Source organism: Hemitrygon akajei, chromosome 3 (genome assembly GCF_048418815.1).
Source record: "Hemitrygon akajei chromosome 3, sHemAka1.3, whole genome shotgun sequence".
Lineage (NCBI taxonomy): Eukaryota > Metazoa > Chordata > Chondrichthyes > Myliobatiformes > Dasyatidae > Hemitrygon > Hemitrygon akajei.
This window is the reverse complement of record NC_133126.1, coordinates 66,885,482-66,899,827: the sequence shown is the minus strand read 5'-3', so window position 1 is coordinate 66,899,827 and position 14,346 is coordinate 66,885,482. Positions and strand designations below refer to the sequence as shown.

At 38.7% G+C, this 14,346-nt stretch overlaps 1 protein-coding gene across 2 annotated transcripts in view; it reads left to right on the top strand.

The window, feature by feature from the left end:
- g2e3 (G2/M-phase specific E3 ubiquitin protein ligase) overlaps positions 1-14,346 on the top strand; it is an 81,101-nt gene that overhangs the window by 18,875 nt on the left and 47,880 nt on the right. For both annotated transcript variants that reach the window (XM_073040079.1, XM_073040078.1), the window contains 2 exons: positions 8,098-8,174; positions 11,644-11,738. Coding sequence is in view for 1 of the 2 variants with exons in the window: in XM_073040078.1 (XP_072896179.1) it covers positions 8,098-8,174; positions 11,644-11,738 (172 nt within the window). In the remaining variant the exon portion in view is untranslated. The remainder of the gene's footprint in view (positions 1-8,097; positions 8,175-11,643; positions 11,739-14,346) is intronic.

Genomic DNA, 14,346 nt, shown 5'->3' with positions numbered 1-14,346 from the left:
TATGCAGTGCCCTTTTCCCTCCAAATGTAGCGGTGTGCATTTCTGCCAAAACTTTCAACTTCTGTCTCATTTGTACACAGAATATTGTCCCAGAAGCATTGTAGAACATCCAGATGGTCTTTTGCAAACTTGAGATATGCAGCAATGTTCTTTTAGTGAGCAGTGATTTCCTCTGTGGTGTCTCATGAACACCATTCTCATTCAGTGTTTTTCTTCTAGTGGACACATGAACAGATACTTTAGCAAGTTCTGGAGATATCTGCAGGTCTTTTGCTGTTATCCTTGGGTTCTTTCTCACATCCTTCAGGATTGCATGTGTTAACTGTGCAGGATGCCCACTCCTAGGGAGAGTAGCAGCGGTACTGAATTTCCTCCATATGTAGACAATTTCTCTTACTGTGGACTAATGAACACTCAGGTCTTTAGAAATGCTTTTGTAGCCTTTTCCTGCTTCACGCATCTCTACAGTTCTTGGGTCCTCTGAAAGTTGTTTTGATCGAGGCATGGTGTACATAAACAGATCTTTCTTGAGAAGAGCAGACTCTGTCATTAACCTGACTTGGTGTGTCTTTTTAATAGGGCAGGGCAGCTCTACAATCCACACTTCCAATCTTGTTGCATTGATTGGAACACCTGACTCCAAAAAGCTTTTGTAAAGAGGTTCACATACTTTTTTGAACCTAGACTGTGATTGTTTAAATGGTGTACTCAATATCGACAAGAAGAAGTACAATTGTTTGGGTGGTATTAGGTTAGATATATTGTGTTTATCTATTATTATGAATTACATGAAGATTGGACCATATTTTGAGTAATTACTGCAGAAAACCAGGTAAATGCAAGGGGTTCACAATTATTTTTCTTGCAACTGTAACTATGCAATTATTGACAGATTCTGGCTTTGGAAAGTGGCACTCATGTGAAGTCCAAGTTTATTCTCAAGTTAGCTTGCACATTTCATCAAGCAAATGTCCATAAAATAAGACAAAATATTCAAATGAAATTATAGTGAATATAAAATGATAAATATTTTTGAGTTGGATATGGTCATAAATTGGATTCCCCATTTCTAAGGGAAAGGAAATCAATGCTAAATTGTGAGCAATTTTCTTTGACGTAAAGGTGGTATCTGGCTGAATGTGCCATCAACAGGGAACACTTGAATGGTTGGCATCATAGCTGGCTCAAAGGAAGATGGTCATAGTATTCAGAGATCTATCATCTTAGCCATGGAATATCACTCTAGGAATTCCTTGGGAAAGGTTTCTTCATTGACCACCCCCACTCCACACGGCTGCTATAAGGTCAGAAGTTGCAATCTTTGTTGATGGTTGGCTGATGAATGTTCAGTTTGTTTTTTCATGCTGCATGTAGTTAGAGCTCAGCGGTATTTGTGGCAAGGAATATTCATGTCATAAGCATGTCAGCTAGTGACTATCTTTAATAACAGTGTGTCTAACTACTGCAGTCTGTTTAATTGGCATCCCATGCATCACCCTTGATGTTCATTGACTCCACTCCAGTATAGTGTGTACCTTTACAAAATGCACTACTGTTAATTGCTCAGAGTGCTCCAACAGTTCTTTTCAAACCAATGACCTCTACTACCAAGTAGACATGGTAGGCTCCACCACCTGCAGGTTCCCCTCCAAGATGCGTACCATCCTTCCTTGGAAATGTATCATTGGTCCTTCATTCCATGGGATGTGAATCATGAAACGACCTACCCAAAAGCATTGTGTGAGTTCCTTTATTACAAAGAGTAATTTGGCTGCTTGCCACCACCTTTTGGGGAAAATTAAGATTAAGTTTACCAGTGTTGCCAAGATTATGGAAGTAGGAATTTGTTTTCATAAAATACTACTTCTGATCATTCTTCTGACTAGTATTGTGGATTTTTTTTGGTGATCTTTTAAACTCGCAGGGTATGGCAACTTGGCACAACTGTCAAGCCGGTGTTCATTGTTTGTCCTTGATTTCCTTTGAAAAGATGGTAGTGAGCTGCTGTATCTCTTCATGGTGCATCTGCAGTATTACTGGGGATCACATCTGCTGAATGATGAAGGACTGGTCTGAATTTTTCCTGTCAAGATGTTGTGAGAGTTGGAGGGAAGCCTCCAAGTGGTACTGCTGCCATGCACCCTAAGTCCTTGCCCTTTTCCGAATCAAAATCAGGTTTAATGTCACTGGCGTGTGTTGTGAAGTTGGTTGATTTGCATCAGCAGTACATTTCAATACATAATAATAAAACTAAATTATAATAAATATATACATAAAAAAGTAGAGGAAAAATAGTGAGGGCATGTTCATGGTTTCATTGTCCATTCAGAAATCTGAAGGCAGGGGGAAGAAGTTGTTCCTAAAATGTTGAGTGTGTGTTGTCAGGCTCCTGTCGCCCACCTCTTTGATGATAGCAATGTAAAGGAGACATCTATGGGGTGATGGGGGCCCTTAGTGATGCATGCCGCCATTTTGAGGCTTTGCCTTTTGAACGTGTCTTGGATGCCGAGGAGGCCAGTGTCCACGAGGGAGCTGGCTGAGCTTTCTCCAATCCTGTGCAACCAGTTAAAGTGCTCTCCATGATACAGCTGTAGAAATTTGCGAGTGTCTTTGGTGACATATCAATTCTCAAACTCCGAATGAAATATAGATGCCATCATGCCTTATTTATAATTGCATCAATATATTGGGTCCAGGACAGATACTCAGATGTTGACGGCCAGGAACTTGAAACTGCTCACCCTTTCCATTGCTGATCTTTCAATGAGGACTCTTGTGTGTTCCCAACTTGCTCCTCCTGAAGTCCACAGTCAATTCCTTAGTCTTACTGACATTACTCCATGTGTAATCTATTGCTGCTGGTTCATTTCTAAAATGTTACATTTCATAACAATTGTAACAGCTGTGTAGTTGTAGTGAAAAGATTGCTAGTTTGCAGAGCAATAAAGTGGGCTGCTTTGTTCCAGATATTTTCAAACTCATTGAGAATTGTTTATTTTTTCTGTGAAGTACTGTGATATTTCATCATACTGCTGAATTGATAGGCAGTGGAAAGGTGCTGAGATGTTTCAGAGGATTTGCCACTGCCTGTCTGGCCTGGATATTTTATAGCCAGAAGATGTAAGAAGATTGAGTTGAGATTGAATGACGTGTGTAAGTGATTGATGCTCTGCTTGGGTAAAGAAGAGATTTATAATTTGTCATCAGTAGTAATTTAAATGAAGATACAGTATATGTCTAACTTGGAACAATTTAAACACCCCATGATTACATTGTTTGTTACTGTCTACAGGTTGGGCTTGTAACTGGGTTCTTCGACTGTAGCTAAAGAGTTAGGGAATTAATTTGGAGTTGCTAGATCGATCTTGGCTTCATGTTGGCCCAGTAGCGTAGTGGTTAGCACAACGCTTTATGGTATAAGCGACACGGGTTCAATTCCTGCTGCTGCCTGTAAAGAATATGTATGTTCTCCCTGTAACCGCATGGGTTTCCTTCTGGTACTCCTGTTTCTCCCCAGAGCCCAAAGACCTAGAATTCATTATAAATTGTCCCATGGATTAAACCTGGATTGCTGGGTGGCATGGCTCACAGGGCTGGTAGGACCTGTTCCACACTGTATCTCAATAAATAAATAACGTCCAGCAGTAACCTGTTGTTGCAATGTGCTAACACTGCTGCCTCGTTTTGAAGCTTCAGTTGTACCCATGTTCTCTTTAACCCTTTGATGCTGTAGCCCAAAAATTCCTGTATCAATAAATGGAACAATGCATATCTCGCTTAGGACAAATAGAAAGACATGTACTAAATAAATTTGCATTAAAATAAGCAGAAACAGACCTTTGAAACTCCCAGGAGGAACCTTGGTATGTGAGGGATGAACTTTTCAAGTAACTTTGTTACAATTTGATCAATAGAATAGTGCTATTTTCAAGGTCTTTTTTTTAAGAGAAACCGGGTCTGCTTTAAATAGCTAGCAATTGCTCATGTGTAAATGTAAATAAATGGTTTACTGTATATTGCATATTAGCTGTTAAATTTGATGTCTGGTTCAGCTATTAGACAACTAGTTTTGTTGCTTTAATTGTAGACACAGTCCCATTTTTAAGAAAGGGAAAAATGTGCCTTTTGAAGTATTTTAAGACTTATTTTGTTTTGGCAATTAGCAACATAGCACAGACTGATTATTAAATAATTTCATAAAAGAGCCACAACAATAAAATAAAATTCTTACAATTAGAAAGATGTCCTTGAATATATTGCAGGATCTTATCAATCAATAATTATATTGATCTTTTCCTGCTGGCTTTGAGCATGGGTTGAGGTAACTATGGTTAGGAAAATCCGTTTATAAAATAGAGTAACTTACAAGACACAACCAAAGTAGTCCAAATTGCAAATTGAAAAATTGCAGTAAAGTATCTAGATTGGTTCATCAATTTGCTCTTTGTCCTTTCTTTGTATAGCTGAACATATTTTAATTATTATACTTTGACTAACTGAAATAGAGCTCTGGTATTGATGTACAGTGCCTTGAAAAAGTATTCAATCTCCACAATTTTCACACTTTACTCTCTCGTTAAATCCCATCGTGAAAATGTGCCTAGGTCTGGCCACACCTCTAAACTTAGCCACTGGTGAAGAATGACACTTGCAGGAGAGGCTACTGAGATGCCAGCAGTCACCCTGAATGAGCTGCAGAATTCAGTAGCTACAACTGGGGATGAAGTTCATGGCTCCACAATCTCTTAAAGCTTTGCACAAAAAGATATTTATAGAAGAGTGGCAAGGAAGAAACCCTGACTTTTCTTTTTTTTTTAAAAAAAGCATATCCTTGCTCATAAAGACTTTAAAGCAACACTTAGAAGATTGCTCTAAAGATGTGGAAGAATGTCTTGTGGTGGCATGAGACTAAAGTGGAATTTTTTGGCCTTGACACTAAGCTGTGCGTGTGGCACTTCAGCCAGTAACACCATCCCTGCTGTAAAGCCTGGTGGAGGTAGCATCATGCTATGGGGCTGCTTTTCCACGGGGGGCGGGGGGTTGGGTTGGAAATCTGGTCAGGATTGATGGAAAGATGAATGCTGCTAAATATAGAGAGATACTGCATTAAAAACCTGCTAGCCTCTGCCAGAGAGCTTAAACTGGAGAGGAATTTCATCTTTCAGTAGGATGATGACCTAAAGCACACTGCCAGAGCAACTATAGAGTGCCTTCAAATGAAGAAAACTGATGTCCTTGACTGGCCCAATCAGAGTCTTGACCTTAACCCAAATGGTTTTCAAGATTGCTCTCCACCGCCACTCTCCAACTAACCTGAAAATTGGCCCAGCTTGAACAATTTTGCAAGGAGGAATGGGCAAATCTTGTTCCATGAAGTTGTGCAGAGACTTATCCAAAAAGACTGTAATAGCTGCAAGAAGTAGTTCAACTGAGTACTGAACAGAGGGAGATGAATACTTTGAACTGCTGACATTACAATTTAGTTTTTCAAGCTTTACAATTTTCCTGGGGTTTTTTTTGGGCTCTGCTGTGAAGAAAGGAGTATGTGACTCACAATTTTAAAAAATCTCAGTTGAATTGATCAAAATCCCTGTTGTATCATTTTATGTGAACGGAGGGTTGAATACTTTTACAAGGCACCGCAAATAAGGAAGAGAATTCTGCTCCCTGCCAATCTATTGAGGACTTACTGAATTAGATTCAATATTGATTGATAGTTTTTGAACTCGGGTATTTACATTACTGCACAACCTTGGATATACTGAAGTAAAAATCCCAGTGCACTTCAAAGAAGTTAGTTATCAAATCAAAATTTTATATTGTGCCATTTTGAAACAAAATGACTAAAAACTTAGACAAAGAGGAGGCTTGTAATGGATCAGTGAGAATTTAAATGGAAATCTAATATATCCAACTTGGAATCAGAGTAGACGAGGTCTATGCCAGTGTTTATATCCTGCACAAATCTTACAAATCTCATCATTCTTCATCTATCCCGATTAGAACAACTTGTAAGATCATAAGATACAGGAGCAGAATTAGGCCATTTGGCCTATAGAGTCTGCTCTGCCATTTCATCATGACTGATCCAATTTTCCTCTCTGCCCCAATCTGCCTTCTCACCATATCCCTCCATGCCCAATCAAGAATCTATATCAACCTCTGCCTTAAGTGTACATAAAGACTTGGCGTCCACAGCTGCCTGGGGTGAAGAATTCCACAGATTTACCACTCTCTGGCCAAAGGAATTCCTCATCTCTATTCTAAAAGGATGCTCCTCTATTCTGTGGCTCTGTCCTCTAATCTTAGACGCTCCCACCTTGGGAAACATCCTATCAACATCCACTTTATCAAGGCTTTTCACCATTTGATGAGTTTCAATGAGGTCACCCCTCATTCTTCTGAATTCCAGCGAATACAGGCCCAGAGCCATCAAACGCTCTTCATATGACAAGCCATTCGATCCTCAAGTCATTTTCATGAACCTTTGAACCCTCTCTAGTTTCAGCACAACCTTTCTAATGTAAGGGACCCAAAACTGCTCACAATACTGCAAATGAGGTTTCACCAGTGCTTTACAAAGCTTCAATATTACATCCTTGCTTCTATATTCTAGTCTTCTTGCAATTAATGCTAACGTTGCATTTGCCTTCCTCACCACAGATTCAACCTGCAAATTAATGTTTCGGAAATCTTGCACAAGGACTCCCAAGTACCTTTGCACCTCAGTTTTTTGTATTTCTCTCCATTTAGAAAATAGTCTACACTTTTCTTTCTTCTACCGAAGTGCATGACTATATACTTCCTGACACTTCCACCTGCCGTTTCTTTGCCCATTCTTCTAATATGTCAAGACCTTCTGTAGCCTCCCCTCCACCCATCTTCATATCATCTTCAAACTTTTCAATAAAGCCATCAATTCCATTGTCCAAATCATTGAAATATAATGTAAAAAGAATCTGACCCAGCACAGACTGCTGTGGAACATCACTAGTCACCAGCATCCAGCCAGAAAAGGCTCCCTTTATTCCCATTTCTTGACTCCTGTCAATCAGCAACTGCTTTATCAATGCTAGAATCTTTCCTGTGTACCATGGGCTCATAGCTTGTTAAACAACATTGTGTGTAGGGTCTTGTCAAAGGCCTTCTGAAAACCAAAGTACACAACATCAAGCGATTCTTCTTTATCTATCCTGCTTGTTATTTTTTCAAAGAATTCCAACAGATTTGTCAGGCAGGATTTGCCCTTGAGGAAACCATGCTGACTGTGGCCTATTTTATCATGTGCCACCAGGTACCCTGAGACCCCATCCTTAATAATTCATTCCAACATCTTTCCAACCACTGAGATCAGACAAACTGGCCTATAGTTTCCTTTCTTCTACCTCTCTCCCTTCTTGAAGAGTGGAGCGACATTTGCAATTTTCCAGTCTTCCAGAACCATTCCAGAATCTAGTGTTTCTTGAAAGGTCATTACTAATGCCTTCACAATCCTTCAGCTACGTCTTTCAGAACTCTAGGGTGTACATTGTCTAGGCCAGGTGACTTATATCTATCTTAAATTCTTTCAGTTTCCCAAGAACCTTTTCTCTAGTTAAGGTAACCTGATGCACTTTATGCACCCGACACCTGGAACTTCTACCAGACTGCTCATTTCTTCCACAGTGAAGACCGATGCAAAATACTATTCAGTTTGTCTGCCATTTTGTTGTCACCCATTACTACCTCTCCAGCATTATTTTCCAGCAGACTGATATCCACCCTTGCCTCTCTTTTACACTTTATGTATCTGAAGGAACTTGGTATCCTATTTAATATTATTGGCTAGCTTTCTTTTGTATTCTGTCTTTACTAGATGACTTTTTAGTTGCCTTCTGTTGGTTTTAAAATCTTCCCAATCCTCTAACATTTCTCTAAATGTTATATGCCCTCTCTGTGGCTTGTATGCTGGCTATGACTTTTCTTGTTAGCCATGGCTGTGTCATTCTACTTTATCATTCTTTTTTATGTCCCTCTCTTCTTAGAGGTTTTTATTCAGGTAGGTGTATAACCTTTTTTTTGTTGATTCATAATTATTTATATCTTTCTTTTATCTAGGAAGTTTTCTAAATCCAGAACTACATTTAACTATGTCGCAAAGGCAGAACAGCAGCAGCAGCTGATACAAAATCCTCGTGAGTATTGCTGATATTGAACCTGCTATCTTCATTTTGTATTTCTATCTCAAAATTGACAGTTAGATAGTATTGGAAATCATCAAATGGTTGGAGCAATATTTTTAAGCCTTGAGGTTCTTAAGTGGCCTTTATAGAGGAGGAATTTTTCACAAATGTATTTCCAATGATCTTCTATTTAGATTAAGCTATGATAACTTGGTTTAGTTACTGGTAATACAAAGCTGAGTGAGAAACTTAAGTTTCAGACCTCAGGTGCTGCAGAGTTAAGTTAAGTGAGTGAACAAAGATCTAGCGGTGAGAATATGCTGTGGCAAACTCTGGAGAGTATTTTATGTTGGCATGAAAAATGAAGCACAAAATCTGTATGACGGGAATTCAAAATCTGAGATGGATAGGGTGTCCTGGATGATTGCTTTCCAAAAGATTTTTATGCAGGTATAGCAAGTAATTAGGAAATGTATTAAATGTGATGAGAATTACCCGTGGAATTTAATACAAAAGTTGGAGGGTTATCTTTCAGTTACAGTGGATTCCATTTAATTAGGCCATCAGTTAATCAGGGTAGCCACTTATTTGGAACAACTCCTAAAGAACAAAATCAAATCAAGAAAATAGCCAGGATTCTCTTCATTTGTTTGGGACACTGTGCTGCTTAATTGGGACAGGAGTCTGTTGCTGAATGATTTCTAACCTGTGTCAGTCACGGACACTTGTGAGGCTGTTAGACACTACAGCGTGCTTATAGCAAGTAGTTTTTAAATAGTATCAGTTTCATGTGTTCAAAAAGTAGTGATTTTTGTCACTGATAATTCGTGAGAAATAGTAAAAAAAATTCAGAACTGCTTTGCTCACTGAGGTTTCAGGTATTCAGTCTTGGAAATGTCACAACTGGCTGAGAGTGAAAAATTCACTACTTCGAGTTAGGTAATATAATGAATTTGTAGGCATTGACAATCATCTTGAGTGCTATAATGAAAATGAAGATTTGGAGGATGCAATCTTCAAAAGGATTGTATGAAGGCAGTCCATTATCTGCACTGATTTTGTTAATTTACAGTCAATCAAAAGAACATGGCAGTGACACTGGATGAATTTCTCCATCTAGAACTACTAAGACACTGTTTTGTAGCACTATAGTAGTATTGATAAGTGTTCCAATTTGTTTTGGATTTCATTTAAATACTTAATTTAAATAGGGTACTTGGAAGTGTGGAGGAGCAGAGGGATCTGGGGGAAGTTGCCTGGTTTAGAGAGTATGCATTATGATCAGCGATTAAGGGAGCTAGGGCTTTACTCTCTGGAGAGAAGGAGGATGAGAGGAGACATGATAGAGGTATACAAGATATTAAGAGGAATAGATAGAGTGGACAGCCAGTTCCTCTTCCACAGGGCACCCTGCTCAATACAAGAGGACATGGCTTTAAGGTAAGGGGTGAAAAGTTCAAGGAGGATATTAGAGGAAGGTTTTTTACTCAGAGTGGTTGGTGCATGGAATGCACTGCCTGCGTCAGTGGTGGAGGCAGATACACTAGTGAAATTTAAGAGACTACTAGACAGGTATATGGAGGAATTTAAGGTGGAGGGTTATATGGGAGGCAGGGTTAAGGGTTGGCACAGCATTGTGGGCCGAAGGGCCTGTACTATGCTGTATTGTTCTATGTTCTATAATTTGTTATTCATTTTTAAAAATATTTTAAAATTATTTTCATGAAACTGGCTAATTAGAACAGCCGCTTAATTGGTTCCAAATGTACAGGTCCTGATGTTTCCCAGTTGACTGGAATCCACTGTATATAGGGCATCAGTGAAATTATATTTGTAGGACAGAACAGTATTTAAGAAAGAATACTAATGTTCTGGAAGGTGTTCAGTGGAGATTTACTAGCCAAAAACCTGGAGTGGGTGGGTATTCTTATGAAGGAAGTTTGATTAGGCTAGGGTTGTATCTACTGGAGTTTAGAAGAGTACAAAGTGATTTTGTAGAAACATATAAACTTGAGTGGTTTTGACAAGGGCAACATGGAGAGGATGTTTTCTCATGGGAGGATTAGGTACTAAGGTTTTTTTGAGAGAGAAGCTACTTATTTGAAACATGGGTGAAGCAAGCAATCCTTTTGGAGTTTTGAGTCTTGGAACTCTTCTCTAAGGTACTATGGAATTATAGCGTTTGATTATTAAAGCGGAGAATATTTTTTATTCTTGATAACCAAGAGCATGAAAGGTTTGTGTAAATAGAGGAATGTAGAGTTAAGATTTCCGTTGGATCAGCTGTGAGCTTATTAAATTGTGGAGTAGGCTTGAAAGGCTAAAAATACAGCTTCTGCTAATTCATATACCTAAAATGCTGATTAGCAAAATTGAGGCCTATGGGTTTGGTAACTGGTAACCTTGATGATTCGAAGCAATTCATAAGAGTTATTCAGCATGTTAACAGCCTTTTGTCCCGACTTGTCCATGCTGACCAAGGTGCCAATCTATGCTCATCCTATTTACGTACATTTGGAGCAGCTCTCATCTAGTCAAGTGGAGAGCATCCCCTCGCACTCTGGACTTGTGTCTTCTAGATGGTGGAAAGTTTTCGGCCAGAAGTGATTCACTGAACTGTTTTCAGCCCATGACCTGAATTTCTAGGGATGGTTCCGTTATTGATAGGTTCAATAACTGAACCTAGTTTTATTGATGGGTTCAGTTGTAAATTTGTCAGTAATGATCACAAATTTATGATATTGAAACAGTTTGTCGTGCCACTAAATTTTAAGGCTTGTTGACTCTTGTTTGAGAAATGCATATGTGCAAATTCATTTGCGATTTTGATTTGGACTATTTCAGTTATTTTCACATCTGTTTTTTCTTTGGGATTGTTTGAGAAAAGTTGTATTGTTATTGCTTTGAACCAGTGACAAGAAACTAAAGTACTGTTCAGACTCACCTATACCTTTACTTCCTCATCGATAAGATCATTTCTATATTGTTTGTTGTAAATGCTGTGAAAATATTTGAATGTGATAAGTATCACAAGCTTGTCTAATCCAGCATGAGGAAGTAAAATACTGCCGATGCTGGAAGAAGTCACGAGTAGCAGTCATGTGACCCCCTGTGTTGGCTCTTACCTGATCTGCACTTCGTTTTCATTTTCCTACCTATTCCCCATAACTTTAAACTTCTACAAAGCAACAATCTGTCTTTTGTCCTTTAATATATTCAATGGTTGAGTCTCAACAGCAACTGTGGATAGAGCATTCAAAAGATTCTTGAACCTCCAAAAAAAGAAATTCTTCAGTTTTTGAGCTCTCCTCATTGAAATTGAATTGCTGCTTGAAAAAAGTTAGCTAGAAAAATAAAGCTGGAATAGTGGAAAATCTTCCAGTGATTTTTCTGATGCAGATTTGTTCTTTACATTTGAAACATTTTCAGTCATTAATTTACACTGTTTTAACTCAGATAATTGAGGACTTTTTTTTTGTAGCCTGTGCATTTTGTCGACGGAATGATGACTGCCCAGACAAGTATGGCGAGAAGAAGACCTGTGATAATGGGATAACTGTGCATTACTACTGCTTAGTAGGTTTAAGCCATCTTTTAATTTATTTTCCTGTTTTCAGTATAATGAATTAACTGAATTTAAATGGTTATTATACTCCTAGGGGATTTTGTTACTAGAAGTATTTTTGAAGTTGTAAATTTAGGCCAAAACATCCTACATTTGATTGTTAGCCTTGAATGAATGAGATGAATTGTTATCCTACTATTAACTTTAAAAATACTTGCCAAGAGAATCTGTTATGATGCTCAGTTGTATGATTTGCCAGAAAGGGTCCAATGAAAGGAGGACTCGATCAGGCTGACTGGTGTCTGCTATTCTATGCTGTGCTGTGCTTTAAATTAGTGTAATAAAATGCATATTTAAGCAGGTTACCAGCATATGAATGGCATCAATTATATTCCACCAGCATGAGTTCACTACATTAGGACAAGTAGGAAACTTTCTTTTTTCTCTGCAATGGCATATGACATGAGAGGCTTTCAGTATCAAGACTACCAGCTGCCAGGAATCCCATGTAATCTGTTCACTATAGTGTATTCTCTCTTGCATGCCTGATAACAACCCCTATTCTGGTAGTAATTTAGTTAGCAACCAGCCCTTTGGGATGAAATTGAAGTATCCTTGCACTCTCAAGGAAAACGTGCAAATTTCTACACTCCCCAAGGTCAGTATTGATCCTAGATTACTGGAGCTGTGGGTCAGTTGTGTTACCTGTTTAAAGCTTAACAATTGGGTATAGGAAAAACAAGCATTTCACGTTTGGATTTTCCATGAGCACCTAATGGGCCAGATCACATTGGTGGCCACCTGTCAGTTCCATGAAGAACTGTTGGCTGCCTACAATGTGTACAAGCCATTGAAGTGCAGAATGGGATATAGATTAGATCTGATCAGAGATATTTTGAGAGGGTAGAAAGGGTCTTTATAGGTCTTTAATAGTACAATTGGCTGTCAGTGTCCTGGGAACAGGCTTTTTGGTTGTGCTACCTGAAATCTTGTTATTTGTGAATTGCTTCAAATTGAGGCAACTCTTGCAGTGAACCCCTGAGGTAAAAGGTATCAGTGACTACAGAGCTAGTGTGTTACACCAACAATTATTACAGCAAATGTACTTTACTACTCCAGTACCCCTCATACTTTGTTCAGCTCAATCACATTGACCTCTCTTGGTTCCAACTTCCTGCAATTATCGAAACAGCAAGTGTGGGAATTGATTAAATTCATGTGATGAGACTCTGCAAAGAATTTATCTTTCACCCCATTCCCAATGCAAATTTTCCTGGGATACCAAAGACATGGGGGTGAATTTCTGTGCTCAGCTGACTCCTATATCTAGTCCACACTAAGCCCCATTCCTTTAGGTAAGGGTCTGGGCTAAGATGATGGCTGGCAGTTCTGATTTCAGGACTTTGCCACTTGATCAGTGCTGTAGTTGCTGTAAGTTACTGGAATAGGAAACCATATGTTTCGACTGAATAACAATCCAGAGATCCTGATTGAAATGCCATCAAACCAACTGTGGAATTTGAATTCAGAATTAGGATGCAATGTGCCATCCTTACCTGGTTTAGACTTTAAGTGTCCCCATGTGATAGATAGATAGATAGATACTTTATTCATCCCCATGGGGAAATTCAACATTTTTTCCATTGACTCTTAACTGGCTTGTACCATTACTCAACTCACAGAAAATGAATAAAACCAGGTGGCCCACTTGGCATTGATCCTAGATACTGAATTAGTGAGTTTTTCACCAACTAACTAACCTTATCAAATATCTAGGATTAATGTCTGTCTCATAGCCTGACCTTGTTGTAGTCATAAAAACATGCTTTGCAGACAATACAGCAGACTCCTCTATAATAATCCCGGTTAATTCTATCCTTTTAGCAAATAGGTCTCACCAAAGGCAATGAATGGTGTACAGATTGGAGTCCTTGATTCCATTCTCAGAGAATCAAGGCAAAGCTTCCTCTGGATTACCATTTGTTGTCCTCCTTTGGCCAATTAAATTATAGCAACACTACAGAATGTACTCCGAATGGGAATGGGTTGGTTATAATAGCGCTAACTGAAGGATATACAGTAGCTGCCAGGCTAGGTCTTAAGCAGGTAGTGTGGGAACCAGCACAACCATCTTGATTTCATCCTGTGGCAGAAATATCTGTCCACAATAGTATTGGTAGATGTAACTACACCCACAGTTCTGGTAGAATATGAATGTACATCTTCACAATATGGATGGTTATGTTTAAAGCATTTAAAATACTTATCTTCAAGGTTTGCCATGTCCAAAAAAAATCCCTTGCTTCTGATCATAGATCTTCCTAGTCCAGCAAAGTTTTTATGTTCACTGGAATAATCATGAATTTTTGGAGCTTTGTTAAAGATTATGAGACTTTTCTGTCATTAGAAACAGTTTTTTCCCCCCTTCTACATGATTTTTGAACATCTCTTGCTATCCTTAACCTTCCTTTCTGTTAGGAGAACCACTCTGGTTTCTCAGAATTTTTATGTAATTGGTTCCAAAATAATCTTTTATGTGGTCCCTTATCAATGATGGCCCCTTATAGCCTTATTAAAAAAATTCAACACACTGTATCCATTAGTTTTCCTTCCTGCACT